The sequence below is a fragment of the Chiloscyllium plagiosum genome, chromosome 9 (assembly GCF_004010195.1).
Source record: "Chiloscyllium plagiosum isolate BGI_BamShark_2017 chromosome 9, ASM401019v2, whole genome shotgun sequence".
NCBI lineage: Eukaryota > Metazoa > Chordata > Chondrichthyes > Orectolobiformes > Hemiscylliidae > Chiloscyllium > Chiloscyllium plagiosum.
The window spans coordinates 39,736,579-39,763,996 of record NC_057718.1 but is presented as its reverse complement, the minus strand read 5'-3'; the positions used below and the strand labels follow the sequence as shown (position 1 = coordinate 39,763,996).

Below are 27,418 nucleotides of genomic sequence, written 5' to 3'. Positions count from 1 at the left end.
ACTCCCTTCCCTTCCCCGCCTACACCCCTCCCCCCCGCTTCCACCACCACCCCAAATTTAACCTGTTTTTTGTAAAAAGAAACTCTCATAATGAGTCCAAAAAATCAAAAAATACCTCTTCCCCTCTGCATTGAATTCCCACGTTACCTTCAGGATGTTAAATTTCTTGGCTTTAATAAAGATAATAGTATAGGTAAAAACAATGACTGCAGATGCTGGATTGTGCATCAATGTACAACTGATTTGAAAGTGGTATTAGTAGGTGCTTCCATCGAGAAACATTTGGTAACCTGCATCCCTGGACTGAATTCTAACCAAATTCCTAATGGCATAGAGTTGTGTGTTAATGCAGTGAATCCTGTTCTGTACTAATTTTATCAGCAATCTGAATCCTATCTGCACCATGTTAAAATACAGAGCAATATGTGAGTTTGAAAACATAACTATACATAATGCCTTTTTTAAATTTTCACAGCTCTTTCGAGAAGTAAGAATTATGAAGATTTTGAATCATCCCAATATAGGTAAGTTTGTATTTTAACTCAATTAAATGTGTATTAAATACAGATTAACTCTAACTTTAATCGTGATTACTTAAAATTTGCAGTACTATCGTTCATGAACACATCTTGTTTATTTTCCTAACTTCCTGTTGACAATCGGTTACTCTGCTAAAACAGGTGCTGTCTTGGTGGTACTTATTTTTTGCTGTGGGTTTTAATATTTAGTTCTCTTTCTAATATTTATCTTTCTTGATGACTGTGTGTTTGTATAGATGTGATTTGGAGATGCCGGTGTTGGACTGGGGTGTACAAAGTTAAAAATCACACAACACCAGGTTATAGTCCAACAGGTTTAATTGGAAGCACACTAGCTTTCGGAGCGACGCTCCTTCATCTATTACCTGATGAAGGAGTGGCACTCCGAAAGCTAGTGTGCTTCCAATTAAACCTGTTGGACTATAACCTGGTGTTGTATGTTTGTATAGAAACTGTTCTCTGGATTTGTGAGGTTGGGCAGTGCGGGTCAGTATCAAATTTTTCCAGACCACAACAGCCACGAGACGTTTTGACCTTCACTGAAGTCTAAGTGCACCTTGTCCGGCTGAACAGTGATCAGGAGCAGTTGAATTTTGTCCTTTTAAGCCCCTTGTAGTCAGGATGTGCAAAGGGCAATGACCAGCATCCTAGCAAAAATAAGCTGAATCATCATAGACCACTGATTGAATGTGAGATCTTTTTGTTCTGAATATCTTGATAACACTTGACTTGATTCTTCACTCACCTTGAGAAGCAACTTTCTGTAGCTGTTTCTAAGTGATAATAGTCACAATGAGCACAAAACAGTGTGAGATATTGTGTTATAGGATACTCACCAGTTTACTATATTCGTAAATGGTTTCTGATCCTTTACTAGCCTGTTATTTGCTAAAACATGATTTCAATAATTTACAAAACTGCATTTTGTAACATATTTTATTATTGCATTTTAGACTAAAATTAAAAGATCCCTTTCATCTTAATTCCTTATCACGCCTATTTCTAGATCAAAAGCTACCTCTGAGTAGGTGTCAATATCAAAAACATTACCAACCCTATCAAATCTCCACGAAACATTATAATATTAATCAGCCCTTACCAACTGTCCCCCGGACCTGAATAGAATACCAAACAGGATCCCCAATTAGTATGTAGTTGTTAAATACCTTTTAACCGGGCCATTATCCCTTTACGAAAATAACTGTCAAAACAACATTTAAGTGAAATTGCATGAATGAATGAAACTCTCACTGGCAAATAGTAAACAAATTTTACAACCCAGCTGTGGTAATCAGTTTAATATCCTTTATTCTTTTATTTAGTACAGGTACAATTCCTAATTTAATTTACAGCATATAGGCCTAGTATTTTTACTAAGATTTACTAACTTAAAAGACGAAAGAACTAACACCTTTTGATTATGCAAGCAGACCGGACAAATGCTCTTAATCCCGTCAGAAGTAACAGCCAGCATTTAGCAGGACAGAAACCCTTCAAACCTTTGTATACTATAGATTTAAAAAAAGAAAGGCCATTGTAATGGAATTTTAATACAGCTAAGGACTGTGTATAAAGGGCTCTTGTAAGAACTGTATTTTGGGATTCTGTTGCCGCCTGAAACTTGCGCTACCTGCGGTTTCTGAATTAAGAGGCTGTTTTCAGTCGTTATTTGGGCACGATCTCACAACAGTATCACATCAATTTTTGATGTCTTTCTCAGTGAAGTTCCATTAAACGGCTCATCTGAAATGGATCACTGAAGATGATCCACATCTACAGAAATTGCTGGAAAAACTCAGGTGGTTTGGCAGCATCAGTGGAGAGAAATAGGAGTCCATGTTCCTGGTCCAGAGACCCTTCTTCAGAACTCCATTCTGTTTCTGTTCTTTTTTGATTTCCAGCGTCTGCAGTTCTTTATGATCCACATCTAATTAGCTTGCACCCCTATTGTTATAATTTACATAATTGGTGTTATGCATTGATTGATTTGGGAGGGCAGTGAGTAAATAACGATCACAAATTTTCAAATAGTCATGATTTGGAGATGCTGGTGTTGGACTGATGAAGGAGCAGCGTTCGGAAAGCTAGTCCTTCCAAATAAACCTGTTGGACTATAACCTGGTGTTGTGTGATTTTTAATTTCATAGAGTTGTCATTTGTGATGTATCTGCCTTTGATGTGATTGGCTCATGGGAACTATTGTTCTTGGTTTCCTTGATATAGGGCGGCACGGTGGCTCAGCAGTTAGCACTGCTGCCTCACAAAACCAGGGTCCCAGGTTCAATTTCAGCCTCGGGTGATTGTCTGTGTGGAGTTTGCACATTCTCCCCCTGTCGGGGTGGGTTTCCTCCGGGTGCTCCAATTTCTTCCCACAATCCAAAGATGTGCAGGTCAGGTGAATTGGCCATGCTAAATTACCTATAGTGTTAGGTGCATTAGTCAGAGGGAAATGGGTCTTGGTGGGTTACTCTTCGGAGGATCGGTGTGGACTGGTTGAGCCGAAGGGTCTGTTTCCACACTGTAGGGAATCTAATCCAAAAGCTAAATCCTTACTTAGTTCTTCCTGATTTTTAAAATCTGTTCTTTTAGTACTGTATTCTTTTTTCTGTACACTTTTTTATACTTACCGTTATTAAAAATAAACAAGGCTTAAATTTGTAAGAAATGAAACACATTTCCTAAACTAAAGTGCACTTGTATTATTCTATTAGAAAGCTAATAGCAGTAAAGCTCATTTCATTCGGTGTTGCATCTTCTCCCCTGGTATTCTGGAATTTAGCATTATAATGTTTATGAATATAGTGGGCACTTTCACATGTTCTTTACTAAATGTTGATTTAATTGAGAGGAATGTTTAGATATTATTCCTAAGACCTGAGATTTCTTTTACAGCTTACTTGCTTTTGAAGTCACATTGTCCCATTTCACTGTCGTCTTTGTGCTCACTGACCTGCATTGAGTCCTGGAAAAGGTCTCACCCCTTGTTTTCTCTGAAATCGCTGCTAGCCCAAAGGCTTCCTAGATAGCTCCACTCCTGTCCTTCTGGCCCTTCTACACCCCCAATTTTAATACCCACAACACTGGGGGCTGCACTTTCTGTCTAAACTCCAAAATATTCCCTCTTTGCTCATATCCACCTCATTCACTTTCCTCCTTTAAGATACTCATTAAAACGTACCTTGCTGACCAACCACTTTGTCAAGAAGACCACAAAAAAAGTCACCAAAAGTCATTTGGTTTCACACAAACAAATCTAACTTTTGAGAGACTTTCCCACAGCATTATTTGAACTAAAAGCAGTGGAATCAGAAGGCTTACTATACTTTTCCAGGACGATATGGGAACAGCAGAGCTGAGCTCAACGTTTCGTTGGGATCACATATGTATAGCATCCTTACAGTGTGGAAGCAGGCCATTCAGTCCACCAGATCCACACTGACCCTCCGAAGAGCATCCCACCCAAGCAATTCAGTTTTAGTTGTTTTAGTTCAAATAATGCTGCAGGAAAGCATCTCAAAAGTTACATTTGTTTGGCTTCCCTTAGTGACTTTTTTATTGTGGCCTAAGATTAAATTTAAATTTGACTGCTGACAATATTTGATTAATTTCTGAATTGCTAAACAGCAACATTTGTTCGTGTCGAATCTCCGTGATCTTGAATAGGAAGAGTTACCAGTGCGGTGCCACTTTTATTTTTGCAAGTTGGGACATTGTATGCATTTACTTGTCTCGTATTTTAGCACATGTTGGATATGGAAATACGTTTTCTTGAATTTTCCTAACCATAATTTGCGTTAGTTTATGTTTTTAGATTGGTGTTCGATAAACACTTAATAGTATCCACTGTTATCCACATGAATGCAGTACAGTAGTTCGAATAGTCTTTGTTTACATGTTTTATTTGTCCAGAGATTTCATCTTTCACACTAGCGTCATTGCCGAGCCTTTACCTTCGCTTCCACAGTCACTTCTTAGTTTTGGATGAATGTAGTAATGGAAATTAAGTGGATAGCTGCACTTTTGGTGCTATGTGAAACAATGACTTTGATGAACAAGTTAAGGCTAATTCGAACTAATTTTTTCTGTTTAAAGGAACTTTTGCAATTGTGATTTGGGCCAGGATCAGTCTGAACTGTAATAATTAAGTTGAAGTTTCCATTAGGATAGCCGATTGGTGAGCTATGTGAGGACTGTAGGCGCTATGTAACAATAATCACAGGTCTGTCTTCAGAATTGGTACCATCCGGGGAGGAGGAGAGGAAGTTGACTTGTTTGGCATGAGGTATTGTACCTACTTGAGAAGAGTAATTGAAATTAAAGGTTTCCAAATAATATTTGTTCGCTCTACTGCCAAACATTTTTAGGAAATTCGGGAGGTCCATGTTATTGGTATGTAACTGACACTGTGGAAAGGCTCTTTTGGCACAGTGGTACAGTGTGTCTTCAAGTCCCACCTGTCCCAGAGAACTGATTGTGCAGGTTGATTAATATACAGTATCTACAACTGGCACATTGTGTAAGTAAGATCTAGTGGACCCATAAGCAAGTAAGAGAGGATATTTAAATTCAGAAATTAAATTTATACCAACAACCCAATCCACAGAAGTGACATTTGTCATAATTTCTGAGTCAATGTGACATGGAGAGCACAGACTAACGCCTCAGTGGAGGAATGGTGTGTGTTGCAATGAATTGCTCAATTAGGACATGAGGACAAATTGAGAATCTGTTTTGGAAGGACCATTCAGACTTCTAGATGATTTGTTTCCTGATTGGAATAAAAACTTGCCTGGAAGGATTAATATTACAGAAATGTTTGCATATATGAAGAAAATTGCCTTGACTTCTTTAAGTTGTGATTTTATAAATTTCTCCCTTTTGAAAGAATGATGATATTACAACTAACGGTGACCAGAGTAACACAGCCTCCACAGTGTTTGCTATTTTGCTAATATTTATGACAAATGTTTTCCCCTTTTCTCTTCTAGTTAAGTTATTTGAAGTAATTGAAACTGAGAAAACACTATATTTAATTATGGAGTATGCAAGTGGAGGTAAGTTAAGGTTTTGACTGTTCCATGTGACTGACACAATAGGATTCCTGGAGGTGGAGTACCTCATTGAAATAACTGTTGTGCTAATGGTTGCAGGATTGACCTCTCTCAAAGTAGTTTGAGCATGATTCTCTTTTAAAATGGGAGCATTTGTATTTCAACATTTTTCCTTTATTAAACATGAAGTTTGAGACATAATGGCTTCTCCCCTTCCTTCCAGTCCCAAGTTCCAATATACAAAGGCAGACATTTAGCGCAGTCAGGAGTACCATTTGGTTTCAGGGACAGTGGACACTTCTTTAGGAGAATGAGAAGCAATATTTCTATCATTCTTTGAGATGATAGATAAGCTTGCTAAATTGGTGGTTAAACAATTTATTTTGTTCTGTTTTGGAAGAAAATCTAGAATCTAAACATCATAATTTTTTGGCTTTTCAACCACTATTTTCAGCCAATGTTCCTTGAGCAGATTAGCTGCTTTTAATGTTTAGGCACATTTGAGGGTCTTTTTGTATATGTACATTTTCTGTTGGAAGTAACAGCATATTTCAGGAATCATCATCCAAAGTACATCATAACTAAAAGATGGATTGCACCAAATTATCTTAATATTCCAAGTATTACAATTTTCCCTGATCTGGAGATACAGGGGAGTAACATGGCAAGTTGCCCATGGAAAGATCGTCTGATCCCCCTCCCCCAAGAAGATACCCCAGCTCACCATCACACTAATTAAGTTCTGGTTCCTAAGGTCCACGGGCAACTTTCTCAACCCACCAAGTGGTTGATTAATGGTCACTTAAAGGCCTCAACCAACCATATCTCCAAGCACCTATTCCCTGGCACATAAGAAAGGTAGCCAGTTTCCTGACTGGGAAACCAGAGCAACCTGCCTGCCAGGGTGGGGTGAGGGGAGGCTCCAAGTTCCCATAAGGTGATGGCAACTGGATGACACATCCTGCCCTTGACTCCACACCCTCTCTCCCCATGGTTCCCACACTGGAGAACAGCATAAAAAGTACCTGGCTTCTCATTGCTGTTTTCCCCAAGGAATCAGCTTCAACTGGTATACTTGAGGATCCAGAAGCTGCCAGCTCTGATTGGCATCCCAGATGACTAGAAGCCTCCAGCCAGTGCCAGAGCCTGTGATTTGCTGAGAAACCTGCGACAGTTTGCCATTGAGTGAGCTGACACTAACATATTCATCAACAAAAAAAAGGGAAAATTCCACCCATCATTTTCTTTTCTTTTCAATAAAGGCATTCTTTATCATTTCCATCACTTTGATGTTTATAATGCTCTACATTGTGCCAGCACACTCTCTTTAAACTCTACCCCAGAAAATTATAGGGTAGCATCGTGTTAGATTGTGTGACGATATAGCTCCAAGTGTCAGTGCATCTAATTTATTCTAAAAATATAAGGAAAACAGCTTTAGGATGCAGTAATATTGGACTGGATACAGCTAATTGGTCACGGTGCATTTGTTTCTCCAAGCTTTGTCACCTTACCCCCAAATCTTTCAGATTCTATTCTAGCTATGAAGCTCTAAATCATAGAATTCCTCACAGTCATTGTCCATTCAGTTTTATTAATAATCAGAAGGACACATATTTCAAACAGCAAAGCTGATTATGCTCCTATTCCCTGAGTTGAATCAGTCTCATCCAATTACTAATGTTGCATTTGGATATATTCCCAATTTATTTAAGGCATTCTGGATAATGGGCCACAGTTTACTTGAAACAATACTGCCATCATGAAATGTGTGGCAGTGCTTTGTTTGTTTTAAATGAAAGAGCTGTTTATTATTTTGAAATAAAACAGAAAATGATGGAAATAGTAGGAGAGGCAGAATCTATATAGAGAAACAGTGTTAATGTTTTAAATCAATTGACACGCAGAGGATACCTTTTTCTGGAACTTCATCATTTTTAGTAATTCAGTTGTACAATTCAATGAGACTGGTAGTACATGAATGGATTAAAAAATAGTTTGAGAATATCCTGAAGTTGATGGTCTTTTTAACTTTATGCAAAGATTACAAAGCAAATCACTTTTCTTCCCATTTAGTTTTACCCTATGAATTTTAGTAGGATACTGTCATTTGCCATGAAATGTATTTCATATTTTGGGGTGTTTTATTTATCTTTGTGTTAATTTGCTGCAGCTTGTTTTATTTGTTCGTGACATATGAGCATCTCCGGCTAAACTAGTATTTATTGGCCTTGTGAAGATGGTGACAAACTGCCTTCTTGAGCTATTGCAGTCCTTGGGGTATAGAGACACCCACCATTAGATGAAAGTTCCAGAATTTTGACCCAGTAACACATAAAGAGTGGCATTTTGATTCCAAACCAGAATGGTGTGTGGCTTCGAAGGAAACTTGCAGGTGATGGTGTTCCTTTGTTTCTGCTGTCTGTGTTCTTCTAGGTGGTAGAGGATATGGGGAGGTTTGGGAGTTTGAGTTACTGCAGTATATCTTGTAGATGGTACACACTACTGCCACTGCGTGTCAATGTTGAAGGTGGTGAATGGAGCGCTGATCATATGTACTGCTTTGCCCGATAGTTTCACACTGCTTGCATGTTACTGGAGCTGCACCCAAGTATTCTATCATATTCCCGACTTGTGTTTTGGAGGTGGTGGACAGGCATCAAGAAGTCAGGAGGTGAATTACTCACCTCAGAATTCCCAATCTCTGACCTACCCTTGTACCAACAGTATTTATATGATTAATCCAGCTAAATTTGTGGTGGATGGTAATCCCCTGACTCAATGATAGCGGGAGTCTCTGTATTGGTATTTCAACTGAAGCTCAAGGGTTAATGGTTAGAATCTTTCTTGTTTGTGATCAGTGACTGGAATTTGTTTGGCATGAATATTACTTGCCACCTATTAACCGAAGTATGGATGTTGGTTTGCATGTGACCACAAGGTATTTCAGTTTGTGAATCATCATGATGTTGAACGTTGTGTAGTTACTTACAAACATCTCTACTTCTGATGCCAGGCGGGAGGTCATTGATGAAGCAGCTGGAGGTGGCTGGCCCTTGGACACTACCCTGAGGAATACCTGCAGAGGTGTCCTTAGCTGATTGACTTCCACTGAGCACAGCCATTCCTTTGCAATGGGTTGTGACCCCAAACAATGGAGAGATTTCCCCTGGTTCCCATTGTATCCAGTTTTCCTAAGGCTCCTTGATACCATTTTTGATCAAATTCTGCCTTGACGTCAAAGGCAATTATCTTCCCCTCCCTTCTGGAGTTTAGCTTTTTTATCTATTTTTGGATCAAGTCTATAATGAAATCAGCAGCTAAGTGACACTTATAGAATCAAAACTGAGCATCAGTGAGCAGGTTATTGTTGAACAAGCGTTGCTTGATAGCAGAGAGGAGAAAATGAGGACTGCAGATGCTTGAGAGTTGAGTGTGTGGTGCTGGAAAAGCACAGCAGGTCAGGCAGCATCCGAGGAGCAGGAGAATTGACATTTCGAGCATAAGCCCTTCATCAAGAATGTGTACTGATAGCACTGTTGACAACTCCTTTCGTCACAGGACAGATGATGGAGAGTAGACTGACAGGATAATTGATTGGGTTGGATTTGTCCTGATTTTGAGTACAGGCCATACCTGGGCCATTTTACACATTGCCAAGTAAGTGCCAGTTTTCTAGCTGAGGTGTACAGCTTGACTATAGGGGCACAAAACATTCTGGAGCACAAGTCTTTTGTACTATTGCCAAAATGTTGTCAGGGCCCATAGTCTTTACAATATCCAATATCTTCAGCAATTTGGTCAAAGCAATAGCAATTGAGTGATATTTTATTATTTTCAAATTCTTGATATATTCTAATCTATAAAAGCAAATTTAGGTCAGTCACCTTGCAGTAATTTCTTAGCTTTGCTTTCATAATTAATAGAGTACCTGCCATTGCTTTATAAAGTAATTCTTTTTTCTGTTCAGTGTCTCCAAAGTGCTTATAATTATTTTTCTACACTTTAAAATATAGTGATTAGACATTCCTTCATAACCATGTTATTGATATTAATATATGCATTAGGTGCAGAAAATAGGGACAGTGTCAACAATAGCAGTTAAAAGTTTTATTTTTCAGAGTTCATTTGAAAAATTGCAGTGGTTCAAAGAAGGCAGAACATTAGGCAGCAAGTTTGGTAAATATGTCTTTCTTTCTCATTTTACTCCTTTACAATACAGGAGAAGTTTTTGATTACCTTGTTGCACATGGAAGAATGAAAGAAAAAGAAGCAAGGGCAAAGTTTAGACAGGTGAGTTGAGCAAAACGAAAGAAGAATTTGAGCTCCGTTCTTATGTTCAGTTGAATTGCAGTAGATTTCTTTATAAGTAATTGTCTGCATAACTAAATTGACAAATATATTTTTCTGTAGAGAAAAGCTTGTGATGATCTATTTATAATTTTTTAAAAAACTTTTCCATTCATTGCCTTGCCAAGTAGACTTTCTCTGTGTGAACCTATGTAGGAACATCACTGCATGCCTGATTCTATCATTTATTCAATGAATGCTGATGAAGGGCTCCTGCCCGAAACATCGATTCTCCTGCTCTTCGGTTTCTGCCTGACCGGCTGTGCTTTTCCAGCACCACACTCTCGACTCTGATCTCCAGCATCTGCAGTCCTCACTTTCTCCTCTCTCCTATACATTTCCTTGGATTGGCCAATGACATCTGTCAGCAACCTTGCTTATAATCAGTAAGCTCAGCACAAATTGGAGATCAAATTTAGGATATTCCAAATCTATCTAACCCAATACAAACCCCTCTGTTCACATCAACAATGACTAATCAATTGAGGGCTTTAATTGTACAATAACTGACCTACTATTTTAGACAATTTTATCGAATGGATATCAGAGCATTGGAAAAGACTAAAAAATAGATCAACAACTAAGGACAAGATCGCAGTCATGATAAAGTTCAAAATCATTTGTCAAATAAAAAAAGTTAATGAATCAAACAAAATTATTTAACATTTGAAAAGATTAATGGCTAGTAAGATAATTTATAACAGTCAATAAATTGGTCATGACATAAATTGAGTCTTAGTATTTAAAACTATATTACATGTACAAAACTGCATTAAGGAAGAGTTTTCTATATTAAGGATTATTAGAATATTGATTGCATTACTGAAAGTGGCTATTGAAACTGTCAATCTTAACATTTCAAAAAAGATGAAACACTTAGAGAATTTAAAGGAAACAGAGAAAGTACATGAAAATGGAAATAAAATATATTGTTTTGACATGGGAGCTTGTGCAGGCATAGTGGAATGTTGAAACTGCTCACTTTGTTTCCAGAATTGTTGTAGCTTTTTTTTTTATTTTGTTATGATTCACTGAGAATCAAGGCCCATTATTCTAAAGTTGTCATCAAAGTTAAAGATTTTTCTGGAAGTACACAAAATTCCCAATTTATCTACCTTTTGCACCCAGGTTGATAGAAAATACAGATCAATTGCTGTATTAAGAATTACCTTTTATTCCAAGTAAATAGACTTTAGCTACTGGTAAATGAATATGAACTGTTGGCACGTAACTCAACTCGTTTAATCTCCTTATAAAATCCCCCTTGCATCTGCACGCACACAAGAAAAAAGCATTGTGTTGTGGACGGACAGAAAACTAGGAAAATTGTTCAGTTGTCTCTGTTCATGGGATCTGCTTAGATGGTTCTCGTACTGATCAGGACACTGCTTTTCGTCTTTCTTATATGGATGTTTTCACTGGTTTGCAGGCAGCACGTGGGCTGGTTCACACTTTGGTCTCTGACTTATTTTTGAAAAGTCACAGCTTATAGACTTTTGATGGCTTTTATCATAGAATCGTACAGCATAGAAGAGGGCCTTCTGCCCATCATGTCTGTACTGCCAAAGCCACTTTTCCTACTGAGAACAGGCAGAGTTCCGGTGCTATTTGAAAGTTTGAAGGCTTCTCTCTGTCCTGTTCACAGCCCTAAGCTATTCGCTTACTTGAGAACCAATCACATTTTTTGGCATGCAGAAAGCCTTTGTCATTGGTCAGTGGGCTAATCACCAGTTATCAATAAGCTATTGTTGCTAAACAAAGCTCCATTTGTACACAATCCTTGGGGCTCCAGCTCATCTGCAAACTACACTTCTGACTACGACTGCAACCAGCGGTTGTGTAAACAGTGTTTACAATGAGACCCAGCAAAAATTGACTTGTCTGCAAAATGGACAGCAATCCTCAAACTGTACTTGGTTCTGAAACAGTTCTTTTCTCATTTAAGTCCACCATTAAAAATATAGAAAATGAAAATTAATAGTCCTTACAATTGTTGATTGGTTGTCTGATCAGATAATGAAAAGAATATGGCTCACATTCTGTGCTGGAATTTGCCCTGAAAGATGGGAATTTGGAGACAGAATTAATTTGGGACCTGCCTCCAATACCAACCTGTCAGGAAGTGGGATTTCCCGACGTTCGATCTGCTGTCCAATTTGGCCAGATCTGGAGCAAGCAAGTTATAAAGCTCATTCCCCTTCCCATCTTTAGTCCAGAAATATTGGCTTGAATTTTCTTATTGAATTAGCTGCAGATGTTGAGCTGTATTAGGAAGCTATCAAAATATATTTAGAATTAATTCAATAGTATTTAAAAATTTAAATGTGTTTACCCTTTTTCTTCCTCACCCATTTGGTTGTTCCATTCTGCATCTCCGTGTCCAAGGCCCATTGTAAATTATCAAAGCACCCCAAGAACCCATAAATCTCCTAAATGAGGACCTCAAGGTTGCAGATGTCTAAATTTAAAAGTAGCCAAAGGTTAGAATTAGAATTTGTTATTTAATTTAAATTATCCTTACATTACTGCAAAATGTGCTATACCATTTATTCAATTTCAATACTTTTACACATTTACAGTAAGATCTTTTACTCAACAGCTTGTCAGTTGGCAGCAATATAATTTTGGCAAATACATTGTTCAAAGCTCTATTCAATTTTCTAATTATAGTATGTCATATCTGACTCACCTTAATGAATGTAATAACACCCTTTTGTGACCCTTTTGTATAAATGTGGACACCAGAATAACTCTGCTTGGTCTGATGCTGACCCTCCGTATGCTGCTTGCTGTTTTTAGTTTGTCCTGTCAAATAGTTAGTATTTGGTGACAAGGTGGGATTGTGGATGTTCCTGTTTGAACAAATTTGGATTGGATAAGCTGCCAACAAGACAGTGGAGAACTGATTTTTTTTGGTTGAGAAAATAGTTTGCAAATTGGTGTTCAAGGCTGTTTGAGCGTGTGAATGGAATGACCTTTGTAGACTGCTGCATCATCAAATATTATTGGGAGACTGGACAAGTACAGTCCTGATGAGAATACTTGTAGAGTATCTCAGTGTTTCTCATTACAATAACACCCCAGATATTCCCAACAATCTGGCTGATAATCAGGCATGCTCACCAAGTATTTTTGAGTATTTAGTGGAAAGAGCCACCTGATTCAAAGATACAAAGCCATCCTATGAGATCAGAGGAACACCAGACCAGTTTACTGCAGGCCTCATTCAGTGTGAAGGGCATTAGTGCCAAAGTTGAACAGATTACTCCCATAGTGGTAGTGTAGGCAATTGTAAATTGGAACTGGAAAGTCATCTTCTCGATGATTTGCCAAATGTTGAGGATCAATTCATGATGTCGTCAGGAAACCAGATGTTTTCAAAATTAGATTTTATTTATACACTCATTGGACAAATATCTATGTGCAAGTAGAATTAGATGATGATTCAAAATCATTTTTGACTATTAATACCAACATGGATCCAGTTCAGTTTCTTAGGGCTGGTCATTTAGTGTTTCTTTAGCCCCCAGTATTTTTCAAAAGGCATTGAACCAAGTTTTGTAATAATTCAGGGAAGTAGTATGTTACTTATGGATGATGTTTCCTCTGGTCAAGGGGCCCAAAACCAAGAGCTCATAACTTCCAGATACTTGGTAGGCCATTTCAGATTGAAGAGAAGTGCGTTCACTCAGAACATGGTGAAAGTGTGGAATTCTCAACCACAGAAGGCTGTGGAAGCCATATCATTGAATATATTTAATAAAAAAGTTAATTTCAAGAGGTGTGGAGAGAGAGCAAGCAGGAATATGGCATTGAGGTAGAGGAATCATGTTGAATGGTGGATTGAGTTGAATGGCGAATTGGGTCAAATGGCCTACTGCTTCTGAATTCTATCTCTTGAGTTGGATGACATACTTATTTCAGTTCCAAATATGTCAATCCATGATGCCAAGAAACTGCAGATGCTGGAATCAGAAGTAGACAGGCAGGAGGCTGGAAGAACACAGCAGACCAGGCAGCATCAGGAGGTGGAGAAGTCACGTGTAACCCTTCTTCAGGATCCACGATGACAGGCTTAAAAAGATACCCAACATTTGGAGAAGTATGGCATCCAGATGAAGGCAGTCAAATGTGAAATGCTTCAAAATTCTGTCTGATATTTGGGTCACTGGGTGACCGAATTGATTTACAACCTACATAGAGTAAGATTCAAGTGGTATGAAATGCATGATACTTTCAGAATCTTTCTGAACTCCGATCTCTTTTGTGTCTGGTGAATTATAACACAAAGTTAATTGAAAATTTGGCAAACTCTTGTGGAAGGGTGTTCTGTGGATTTAGACAAAGGAATGTGAAAATGCATTCAAGTTTTGTAAAGTAAATTGGGAAGGCGATACGATGCTTGTACATTATGGAATGCCCAAAAAGGTTAAGCTGACATGTGATGTCTCTCCATATGAAGTAGATCTCTCCTGTGTTGAGTAATGGTGGGGAGAGACCAACTGCAATTTCTTCATGCTCCCTCAGTGTCAGTAAATGAATTTGTGTTCACTATGAAGAACTGTCTTTGGATTTTGGAGTAAGAAGATTTCATATGTGCTTGTATGGTCACAGCTTCATAATCAAAACTGGTCATTAACCATTGGTGACTACTTGAGTTTACAAGCTCCAGTACTCACTTCCGCTGCATCCCAAGTGGAGAAATGGGCTTTGGTTTAGTCTGCTTATAAGTATGGTCTGCCTTGAAAGGTGGATGTAACAGATTTCTTGCACTTCTGCTGAAGAAGTGTTATGAAAGGGAAGGAACAAAAGTTTGAGGAATGTAGTGTTCTTATCAAACTTTAACATTAAAGCTAAAATAGATGAATATGTCATTTAATTAATTGTAGGTCGATTAATTCACCAGTTTGCTCCTATATTCATCTATCATAACTATACCTAAAAGAAACTGACTAAGAAGTATTATGGGGAACCTGAAGACATTAAGAAAGTTACATTTTTTCTGTTGTTATAGATGCATCTTTTGTAATTAATTAAAGGATTTGTTACTGATCAGAGTTCTAATGGAGATTAATGTATTCTCATCATAGTATTAATGCAGCCTATAGTTTTATTGTCACCTCTTGTTTTTGTTTACTTATAAATTATAACGTGTTTATGTTTCTAGGAGGTGAAATAACTAATGTCTTGCACGTGTGGCAGAACAAAAGAGTAAAATTCTCGGCCAAAAATATCACCTTGAATTTGTCCTCAGATTTTTTAAAAAGGTTTTGGCATACATTCAGGATTTGAAACATAAATTTTATGGCTGCTATTCCACAAAGCTTAATGTTAAAGAGACTGCAGTATTGTATTTCTTCTGTTTGCCTTTTTAAATAAGTGAGATCCTGGTAAAGATTATTTTATTATTTAAAAATTACACCCTCATTATTCTACATTTTGGCCATCCACATTTTTACAGTCATTCTCTACATGTGCTTTCTTCACCTCAGAGGGTGGATTTATCCTTGTGCTGTAACTGAGCCAGATTTGCTAATTTTCATATTTGAAATAGCATATTACAAGAGACTGATCACACTGCATATACATATTGTAAATGTTGTTGAACTGTTCTGATTTTTGTTTCAGATTGTGTCGTCTGTTCAATACTGTCATCAGAAGTATATTGTACATAGGGATCTTAAGGTACTTGAAAGCGAAATATATTTTGTCTTTTCCTGTAGTTCTGCATTTTATGTCAATAGAATGATGTAGATTCAGGTTTTATTCATTAAACGGCTAAATAAATTTTGCAGAAATTCACAAAAGTAAATATGTGATGCTTCCTTTCTTTAGGCAGAGAATTTACTTCTTGATGCAGATATGAATATAAAAATTGCAGACTTTGGCTTTAGTAATGAATTTACAATTGGTAACAAATTAGACACATTCTGTGGAAGTCCACCATATGCTGCTCCAGAGCTTTTCCAAGGAAAGAAGTACGATGGCCCAGAAGTGGATGTTTGGAGTCTCGGTGTCATCCTTTACACTCTAGTTAGTGGCTCTTTGCCATTTGATGGCCAAAATTTAAAGGTAATCCTTTTAAAACATTTCATTTACAGTTTTTGTCTTCCATCACACATGACAAACCCGAAACAGGGTATTGGTAGGATATCTTGTTCTTGGGTCTCTTCTGCTGCTCTTGAGGCATATAAAAGTCAAAAATAATTTTCTAGCCCTCTAGTGTTTAGTTCTATTTTTCCTCCTTTTCATATTGGGAGATATTCCTTTATCCTCATCCTCTCTTCAGTGATCTTGCTAAGATTAAGAGCAAGAAGAATAAATGACTAAATGAGCTTGTGGCTGAACTGCAGACATTGAAACAGATTAGGAAGGGGGAAAGTTACTTGGATTCTATACTAGGAGGCAGTGACGTTACTTAGGGTTTGGTCATCTGATCATTGGGACGGAAGGATGTGACTGAGAATGAGGCAGGTAAGGAGACCCAAGGGCAGGAGCACAGGAAGCTCAGTTTTTGTAATTGTCCAGCAGGTTTGACGTTCTTTCAGTTTGTCTGGATGCGAGTGAGGCTGCAGGGTGGATCCGCTAACTGACCATAGTACAGGAAGACAATCTAGAAGAAGGAGTAAGAAGGAATGCAGTAGTAGTAGGGGACAATGTAATGAGGGGAATCAACATCATTCTCAGAAATAAGTCCAGATGGCATGCCCAGCATCAGCATTCAGGACATCTTCCGAGGGCTGGAGAGGAACGTGCAGTTGCAAGGGGAGGATATAGTCATTGTGATCCGTAAAGGAAGAAATAAAAAAAACTTGTCAGAAAGGCAAAGTGATAACATGGACAATTTTAATCTACACTAAGCATGGAATTGTCAAATAGAGCAAAGGTACCAAGCTGATTGGTTCATGGAATGTTTTTGAACGTCATGTTCTGGAGCTATACTTGACCTGGTGTTGTGCAATGGAAAGGGATTAATTAATAATCACATATTGAAGATTCCACAGTGATTATTGGTCACAATATGATTTGAATTTCACATTCAGCTTGAAGGAGAGAGACCGAGACTGTTTTTTGTCTGAGATTGTTTTTTTAAAATTTAAATAAAGGGGAGCTATGAGGCCATGAAAGCAGAGCCATCGAAAGTGAATATGCTGAAGGTTAAAAGTTAGGTTAATATAAATACTATGCAGACATTAAAGTGGATATTTCTGAATCATTAAATTGCCATGAGTAAGAAAACGTCCAAGGAACAGGCTAACCATCTGTAGTTAACCAGACATATTAAGAATGATATCATGCTAACATAAGAAAAAAATATATAATTATGCAGAGAGGTGGCAGGTCAGAAGATTGGTCAGAATACAAAAAAAAACAGAGAATTACCAAAAACAAGGAAAACATTGTAGTAGAAGAGAAAGCTGGCCAGAAATATAAAAACAGATAAATACTGGAAAAAGAAAAGAATTAACAAAATGTGCATTGGTCCTGTAGAAAATAAGACTACATTATTAATCCTGGAAAGTAAGTAAATGGCAGAAGAATTGAGCAAGAACTTTGCATCCGTCTTCATTACAGCAGGTTCAAATAACATCCCAGAAGCAGTGTTAAATCAGGAAACAATAGAGCAGGAGGAACTCAAGAAAATCACAATCAGCTGAGAAGTGATACTGAGTAAATTGTTGGTGCTGAGGGTGCCAAGTGCCAAGATTTCATCCTGAGGTCTAAAAATTGAAGTGGTTGGTGAGATAATTGGTGTTATTCATTGGTTTTAATTTTCTAAAACTCCCTTGATTCTGGGATGGTCCCACTAGATTGGAAAATAGTGATTGAACTCATTTACTCAAAGACGAGAGAATTAGAAAAAAGAAAATTACAGGCCAGTTAGCTTGACATCTGTCACAGGAACAATGTTAGAAGCTATTTTTAAAGATGTTCTAGTGGGGAAAAGTTCAACGTAGACGGGCAGAGTCAACACAGTTTTGTGCAAGGGAAATGTGTTTTATCAATCTTTGATGAAGAAACACATAGATGGATAAAGGAGAACTGGTGACTGTGTTGTGCATCCAGAAGATGTTTGATAAGGTGCCACATTAAAGGTTACTTTGGGAAATAAACGCTAATGGTGTGGAAGATTGTTTGCCTAACAGAAAGCAAGAATGTAGGCATTTCAGGTTGACCAGATCTCATGAGTGGTGTGGCATATGGATCGGTGCTGGGACCTCAATTGTTTACAATTTATAAATGATTTAGATGAAAGGATGGAAGGTCTGGTTTTTGCTGGTAATTTGTAGTTAATAGACAAAGATAGATAGAAATGTAAATTGTGAAGAGGATGTATGGAGGCTACAAAAAGAGAGGTTAAGTGAGTTGGCAAAGATGAAGCAAATGAAGTATAATGTGAGAAAGTGTACAATTGTCCATTTTGGCAAAAAGAATAAAAAGAAACATATTATCTAAACGGTGAAAGATTGCAGAGCTCCAGGTGGAGAGATATCACAAAAGGTTCATGTGCAGGTGGAGCAAGTAATTAGAGAAGCTACAAGTCATATCAGCTTCTGAGGGGTTTTTGCAGGGTAGGTGTGAGAGGATGGAGAATCTCGAGGGGGTCACACATTGAAACAGATGAGATAAAGCTTTTTCTCTGTGGATTATGAGTCTTTAGAGTCACTTTCTGAAAACATGGAGGAAGCAGAATGAATGTTGTTAAGCCAATGTTCGATTCTTGTCAAATAAAGGGGTAAAAGGTTATGGGAGTAAGTGGGATAGGATTTGAATTACAAATAGATCAGCCATTATCTTGTTGAATGGCAAAACAGGTTTGAGAGGCTGATTAGCTTATTTCTGCACCTAAATGCTATGTTCATGTGACTGCACCATTCAGTAGGCAAATGTTAAATCAGCCAGACTATGGCAAAAGTTCTGAAATTTTACTAGTTAACATTTTAGAGAAACTTGTCAATCAGTAGTGTTTTTTTAAAATGTGGATGTCATCAGCAAAGGACCAAATTTAATAGAAAGCTTATATTGTTGGGATTTTTTTTCCTTTTCAATTTTACTGCGAACATCTTTTCATGAGGAAATTTTGCTGACTTGCTGAATAGGGTGCTCTTAAAGAGAGGCATTGATTGTGGATCCACTGGTACTTCCAATCAATCAAATCTAGCATTTTTTCAAAAGCAGGCACCAGTGCAGAAACTGCTGTTGTGAAATGTAAAACTGAACAGCAGAACCTTTGGATGTAGTCTGCAGTAGCTGATCTTGCAACTAGCACCTCGTTATTTTACATGTGGTACTGCATTTAATAATACTCAGTATCCTCCTGACCCCACCTCCCTGCATGCAGTGGGAGAGAGAGGTTAAAATGTAAAAGAAGGAACAAAACCCTTCCTCTGCATTCGCACTCCATTACTGTTTTTGTAGCGTGGGAGTGTTGCATCTTAGAGAGATGGCTCATTTTCTGAGACCATCCATTGGCTTACCATCGTGCAACTGGGGGCCTTAATTTAAATTTAACAGTTGTTGCGTGGGTTTCCCAGAGATTGGAAAATCCACTTATAGTTGGAGGAAGGTTCTGCCCAGTCTAGAAGATTAGCGCCTCTGTTAAAATTCTGTAAGTTTCTGTTGACTGATTGTTATGTTTGTTGGATTGCAGCACTCGAGCTGTCTAACTTGATTAAGTTTTATTTAAAAGGGTTGAAGGAGAGTGCATTCCTTGTTGACCAGGAGGAGCAAGAATGTTCCTCAGACCTCCAAGGAAGACCTCAGCCTCTCACCTGCCAATCATGGAATCTCCTCCCTCTAAATGAATGAACTCTTCCCTCCCACCCATTTTGCCAAACCCCAGTTTCTAGCTCCCCCTCCTTCCCTGCCACCAACATCAGCATCCTTTACTCCCTTCTGCAATCAATCCCTCAGTTCTGGCTCCTTCCCTTCTGCAACTAGCAACGTCCACATCAACTTCCAAATTGCAACCCCCAAAAAAACCCAAAGGCCTGATCTGATCTCTCCATTAATATCAAGAATTAATAAGAGCCAAAAATATTTAAAATCAATATTTTTTATACCGTACTGGTAGGAAACACATTGCTTTGAATTTAGCTTTCCGTGGCCCCTCTTAGATAAAACGAAAAGCATAAGGATGCATTTATTTTTCGTTCGTTGTACAGTCCTAGACTCTTACCATTGCAACTTGAATGCTTTTATCATTTTTGACTCGAAAGGACATGAATTACCTTTTCATCAAGTGTGTATGCTTACTTCAAATCTGCATTCTATGAAATCTTCATATATCCCAAAAACATTGAATTTTCTGTTACACTGTTGGGATTTTAGAAAATTGCAGGACCTGATCTAATTCTGTCTTGTACAATGCACATATCTTTTTCTTCCCCCTTTATTTCAGGAACTGAGGGAAAGAGTTTTGCGAGGCAAGTACCGAATTCCTTTTTATATGTCAACTGACTGTGAAAACTTGCTCAAAAAACTCCTGGTATTAAATCCTGCTAAACGAGGCAGTCTGGAAGTAAGTGAGATCCTTTAGCAGACTTTATTTAAAAAGAAAACAATTTATATCAAACTTGAGGCTTCACACCCTCCCACACCCCAGCTGTATTTGAAATTCATTGACATGAGATTTTTATCAAACAGCAAATCATGAAGGACCGATGGATGAATGTTGGTTTTGAGGAGGAGGAACTAAAACCGTACAGTGAACCAGAGCCTGACTATACTGATCCCAAAAGGATAGGTAAGCCTGTTCATATTCGGTGTGTGACCAACCTGAGCTTGATTGTGCCGATGCTCTGACATATGTCAACATTTGATTGGATCTTCCAAGGAAGGGAATCATCATTGGATTGCTGCCCTTTTGGGCTATTCCCAACTCAATGCTGCTCTGCATTTCTTGCTGCATTTTCCAAGCACAGCTTTACCAGAAATGCGGAGTACGATGTCCTTCAGAAAATTCCGTCACGATGGAGTAGGGTCGGTGCTGTCAAAGAGGATTTGCCCTCCTTTTATGGCACCAGCTGCCACATAAGTTTAAAAGACCAGTTTTGAATGGAGGTGAATGGATAGGGTCGCTAAGGTTGGTGAGATGCTGTTTGGGAGGGTGAGGCGACTGGAGGTGAATGAGATGGTAGTCCAGGGGATCAGAGTGTGATTTGAGGTTTCAGTTCTGGAATTGACTAGGGTTTATACACACCTTTTTTTGTTCTGTCTGACGTTTCTTGGGTAACTGTTCACTTAACTATTTCAAAATGATTCAATGATTCTGATAGAGGTGGAGACATTCACAGAGAATCTTGGAAACCAGGGTAATTCATAGATTTGTAGAATCTCTCCAGTGTGGAAACAAGTCCACATCAACCCTCCAAAGAGCAACCCACCCAGACCCATTCCCCTACCCTATTAACCCAGTTTTATGCCTGAATAGTGCACTTAACCTACACATCCCTGAACACTATGGGCAATTTAGCATGGCCAATTCACCTAACCTGCACATCTTTGGATTGTGGGAGGAAACTGGAACACCCAGTCGAAACCCATGCGGACACTGGGAGAATGTTCAAACTTCACACAGGCAGTCACCTGAGGCTGGAATCAAACCAGGTCCCTGGCGCTGTGAGGCAGCAGTGCTAACCACTGAGCCACCATGCCGTCCCCCAATTGCCCACCGGAAATGAAGATTCCCATGCTGTCAGTGCAATAGGACTTCCAACAGGTCCTGACATGCGATTTCAGTTATATATTTGGTTTCTGTTTAATTATCTATATGTTGTTTGGTCAATGACCCCTTCCTATTATTCTCCTGGGAAAAAAAAGCTCCTATCCCGTGGCTAATGGAGCTTCCACTGTGACCAGGAATGTAATTTGCTGGATTGAGGATGTTTGATGATATTGCATGTACAGAAAATGTAACGTTTTCACATTGTAAGTTTTGCATTGATATTTACAGAAACAATGGTCACTATGGGCTTCCCGAGAGAAGAAATCACTGAATCCCTAGTGGGGCAGAAGTATGATGAAGTCATGGCTTGTTACCTATTATTAGGCAGGAAACCACCTGAGGCAAGCTTCATAATATTTTCTTAAAATTTGAAAAATTTGGTTGCATATAAAGTGTTTCAGTATGTTTATACACATGGAGTCAGGTACTCCCATAGCCTGTCCCATGGCTTAGTAGCCAAAGTTGTTTTCTCTGCTGCATTGGTTGCAGCATTATATTTTCTGTTGCAGAATGCCATAGAAAGGCTGATTTCAGTACAAACTTGTGACAATTGCTACAGAATCCCTGTGAATTCCCCAGGGGAGGCATTGTGCATGCCAAGGTGAGCATGGCCAATACCCCTAACCACTCCCATACCCACCACCTCACCTCTGGGAGTCATTGTAATATATTAAGGCATTAATAGAAGCAATCTTCTTATGCACACTGATTGTCTCCTTATCAATGCCTCATATGTACCTGGTTATATTCAACCTAGTTTTGTAAAATGATGGCCATAAATTCTACTACCTTTTCATGAATTCTCAACTGATTTACTAATGTCCTTCAGAGACAGAAGACTGCCTTTTCATTTCCTGGCCTATGTATGATTTCATTCCAAGTGTCAGCGGAAATGGTCACCGCTGAATCAGAAACTCGGGGTCAAATTCCACTCCAGAGACTTTGAGCGTAGAAACGAGGTTGACCCTAACGTGCTGCATTATTAGTGCTGTGTTTATATGATGAGTCACACAAATGAGACCCAGTCTTCCTTCTCAGATGGACATAAAAGGTCTTAGGATAGTACTTGAAGAGGAACAGGAGCTTTATCATGGTGTTTTGATCAAAGTTTAATTTTAAACCACTATCCATCAACCACCACCGCTAAAAGCAAATGTACCTCATTACAATTTATGGGACCTTTTGCTGTCTTGTTTTCTTATGCCAGTACAGTGATAGCACTGAAACTTTATCACCTTTTATAAAAATACCGAGCATTTACTCATACACACACTATTTGGAAATGAATAATTTTTTTCATCAATATGATATTGCAGTAGATGTGGAGGGCAGACGATGTGACTGATAAGTGTATGTTTTCTCACTTTTTCTCCTGGTTCAGTGGCTCAGAATAGTTGAAGCAATGGTAAACTGAGTAAAATAAGAGATTTAGAAGTTCAAGAATTATTTCTAATGACTATTTTTCTAACCTTCCAGTTTGAAGGCAGCGAATCTGTATCCAGTAGTAACCTGTGTCATAGGTCTCGACCCAATAGTGACCTCAACAACAGTTCCACGCAGTCTCCGGCACATTCGAAGGTCCAGCGCAGTATATCAGCGAATCAGAAACAGCGGCGGTTTAGTGATCATGGTGGGGATGACATTCAAACACGTAAAGTAATATTGCACATTTCAACTTTGAGTGTGCAGTGCTGCAGTGAGCCGTACTGGGCCTAACTGCTATATTATGAAAAAAAGAGTTGATTTGGTTCACTTGTTTGTCTCAAAGCACTTTGCACTGTCTTTCTGCCAGGTTTATTTGTTTTGTGTTTTTATACCCAGCTTACATTGAAAAACTAGCATTTGATGTTTTCACCGAGTTAACACCCAAAATTATCTCTGTACTACTTACTCATTTAGTATTCTGTTCCATTACTGTTTCATAAATCTAACAGATTTACCCTTGATTGATTCTGAACAGATAAAACTTACTAATGATTACAATGCATAAGCATTTAGGTACATGTTAATAGAATTGTTGAATCGCTACAGTGCAGAACATTTAATTAGCCCACATCACTTAAAAATGAAGATCCAAAGTGGAGGCTCATATCTTGGTCAGTCATTTAACACTTCATTCCATAACGCTTCTGTTCTTGGAAGAAAATATGTCAACAATGTTGTAGAAAACTGCATTCTCTTTTCCTCAATATCATAGCATGGAAGCAGGCCATTTGGCCCATCAAGTCCATTCTGACCCAGCATGCATCCCATGCTGTCCCTGTAACCCTGCATTTTCCCATGGCTAATTCACCTAGCCGAGATGAAAGTGAGGACTGCAGATGCTATGCTACGTAGTACAGTCCACCTTCTGTAGTTACACCGACACCACTCCCCACCTCTTCCTTCGCTACATTGATAACTGCATCGGCGCCACCTCGTGCTCCCACGAGGAGGTTGAGCAGTTCATCAACTTCGCCAACACATTCCACCCCGAGCATAAATTCACCTGGACCATCTCAGACACCTCCCTCCCTTTCCTGGACCCCTCCATCTCCATCAACGACGAAACCCACTGACTCCCACAGCTACCTGGATTACACCTCCTCCCACCCTACCTCCTGCAAAAATGCTTTCCCTTATACACAATTCCTCTGCCTCCGCCATATCTGCTCTCAGGAGGACATGTTCCACCACAAAACACACTAATTAAAGACTGTAATGTCCCCTCCCACATGGTTAAAGATGCCCTCCAATGCATCTCATCCACGTCCCTCACCCTCCAACTGTAACAAGGACAGAACCCCCCCAGTCCTCACCTTCCATCCCACCATACCTTCCACTCCACCTCCGCATAAGTCGCATCATCCACCGACATTTCCCTCCCCACCCCTACCGGCTTTCCGTAAAGACCATTCCCTCAGCGATTACCTCGTCAGGTTCATGGTCCCCCCCCAAAAACCCACCCTCCCCTCCCTCCTCTCCCAGCACCTTCCCCTGCCACCACAGGTGTGCCCACATCTCCCTCCTCACTTCCGTCCAAGGCCCTCACCTCCATCCAAGGTCCCAGAGGAGCCTTCCATATCCATCAGAGTTTCACCTGCACTTCCACAAATGTCATTTATTGTATCCATTGCTCCCGATGCAGTCTCCTCTACACTGGGGAGACCGGACGCCTTCTCGCAGAGCGTTTTAGGGAACATCTCCGGGACATCCGCACCAATTAACCCCACCGTCCCATGGCCGACCACTTCAACTCCCCCTCCCACTCTACCGAGGACATGCAGGTCCTGGGCCTCCTCCATCGCCACTCCCTCACCACCCAACACCTGGAGGAAGAACGCCTCATCTTCCGCCTCAGAACACTTCAACCCCAGGGCATCAATGTGGACTTCGCCAGTTTCCTCATTTCCCATCCCCCCCACCTTACCCCAGTTCCAACCTTCCAGCTCACCACCATCCTCATGACCTGTCCTACCTGTCAATCTTCCTTCCTACCTATCCGCTCCAGCCTCCTCTCTGACCTATCACCTTTATCCCCACCTCCATCCACTATTGCACTCTTTGCTATCTTCTCCCCTGCCCCACACCCCTCCCCTATATCTCTCCACCTCGGAGGCTCCCAGCCTCATTCCTGAAGAAGGGCTCCTGTCTGAAATGTTGATTTTCCTGCTCCTCGGATGCTGCCTGACTTGCTGTGCTTTTCCAGCACCATTCTAATCTTGACTCTCATTCACCTAACCTCCATATCCCTGGACACTATGGGCAGTTTAGCACTGCTAAACCACCTAATCTGCACATCTTTGGACTGTGGGAGGAAACTGGAGGAAAAAGAGGAAAACCACACAGACACAGGGAGAATACAAACTCCACACAGTCGCCCAAGAGTGGAATCGTACCTGGGTCCCTGGCACTGTGAGGCAGCAGTGCTAACTACTGAGCCACTGTGGCACCCCAAATGTTTGATAGTTACTTAATGCAAAGAGACAGTTGCTGCTACAGGTTCAACATTTTTTGCAGAGTTTTTTTGCAAGTTTTAAATTGCACAAATCTCCAGACCAAATAGGAAAGATATTGTGAAACTTGAAAGGGTTCAGAAAAGATTTACAAGGGTGTTGCCAGGGTTAGAGGGTTTGAGCTGTAGGGAGAGGCTGAATAGGCTGGGGCTGTTTTCCCTGGAGTGTCAGAGGCTGAGGGGTGACTTTATAGAGGCTTATAAAATCATGGATAGAGTGAATAGACAAAGTCTTTTCCCCAGGGAAGGGGAGTCTAAAACTGGAGGGCATAGGATGAAGATGAGAGGGTAAGTATTTAGAAGGGGTCGAATTGGTAACATTTTCATCCAGAGGGTGGCGTGTGTTTGGAATGAGCTGTCAGAGGAGGTGGTGGTGGCTAGTACAATGACAACATTTAAAAGGCATCTGGATGGGTACATGAATAGGAAGGGTTTAAAGGGATATGGACCAAGTGCTCACAAATGGGACTAGATTAGTTTAGGATATCTGGTCAGCATGGATGAGGTGGACTGAAGGGTCTTTTTCCATGTTGTATGATTCTAAATTGAATCCTTCATATAAAATTTCATTTATTTTGTCGACCTACATGAGGAAAAAGCAAATTAGAAAAGTTCTATCTTAAAATACACATCAAGATGGTTTTGATGAAATATTGTTAATCAATACTTACCCTTTTGTGTAATTTCAGCAAAGTTAGCTTTTAGACAAATGTTACCTCAGTCAACACAATCCTTATTAGAATGTGTGCCAGACATTGCAAACGTTCATTTTTTTGACACAGACCTGTCATTTGAAACTTCAAAATGCACAGCAGATCATTTTGCAATTGGTAGAGATGTTCAAACATCAGCCTCAATTTCATCTTTCCTCTCATACTGGCTGTTCTGTATTTTCTGATTTCTAACATTCATAAGTTATTTTACATGTCCTTTTTAAATTGATTTGAAGGTTTACTTGATGACTTGTGCTGTGAAAGTTATTGACATGTTAAGATGCTGGAAGTGATCATTATCCTTTTGCTGGTGATTTCTTAGCCTCCTGTTTCTAAGAAAGAACTTGCTTTACAAATATAAAATACCATTCTGATATCCAAGGCAGGTCTTAGCCATTTTAGCATTTTCTTAGTTATTATTTTCTCAGCACTAATGTGTAAGTTAAATTGGATACAGACAAGTCCCAGATTTCTATAGAACATAGAACATAGAAGAATACAGCGCGGTACAGCCTCTTCGGCCCTCGATGTTGCGCCGATCCAAGCCCACCTAACCTACACTAGCCCACTATCCTCCATATGCCTATCCAATGCCCGCTTAAATGCCCATAAAGAGGGAGAGTCCACCACTGCTACTGGCAGGGCATTCCATGAACTCACGACTCGCTGTGTAAAGAATCTACCCCTAACATCTGTCCTATACCTACACCCCCTTAATTTAAAGCTATACCCCCTTGTAATAGCTGACTCCATACGTGGAAAGATTCTCACTGTCGACCCTATCTAAACCCCTAATCATCTTGTACACCTCTATCAAGTCACCCCTAAACCTTCTTTTCTCCAATGAAAACAACCCCAAGTGCCTCAGCCTTTCCTCATACGATCTTCCTACCATACCAGGCAACATCCTGGTAAACCTCCTCTGCACCCGTTCCCCGTTCCAGCCTTCCTATAGTATGGCGACCAAAACTGCACACAATACTCCAGATGCGGCCGCACCAGAGTCTTATACAACTTATACAACACCTCAAGGCTCCGGAACT

The 27,418-nt window shown here is 39.5% G+C and overlaps 1 protein-coding gene across 6 annotated transcripts in view; it reads left to right on the top strand.

Annotated features, from left to right (window-relative positions):
- mark1 (MAP/microtubule affinity-regulating kinase 1) overlaps window positions 1–27,418 on the top strand; it is a 214,747-nt gene that overhangs the window by 145,202 nt on the left and 42,127 nt on the right. For 3 of the 6 annotated variants that reach the window (XM_043695768.1, XM_043695766.1, XM_043695767.1), the window contains exons 4-12: window positions 476–524; window positions 5,528–5,593; window positions 9,813–9,883; window positions 15,569–15,625; window positions 15,776–16,012; window positions 20,343–20,462; window positions 20,588–20,687; window positions 21,897–22,009; window positions 23,145–23,298. In XM_043695768.1, the coding sequence (XP_043551703.1) occupies window positions 476–524; window positions 5,528–5,593; window positions 9,813–9,883; window positions 15,569–15,625; window positions 15,776–16,012; window positions 20,343–20,462; window positions 20,588–20,687; window positions 21,897–22,009; window positions 23,145–23,298 (967 nt within the window). Of the gene's footprint in view, window positions 1–475; window positions 525–2,259; window positions 2,390–5,527; window positions 5,594–9,812; window positions 9,884–15,568; window positions 15,626–15,775; window positions 16,013–20,342; window positions 20,463–20,587; window positions 20,688–21,896; window positions 22,010–23,144; window positions 23,299–27,418 lie in introns of those variants that run through there. The other 3 variants (XM_043695769.1, XM_043695770.1, XM_043695772.1) reach the window with 3 other exon arrangements.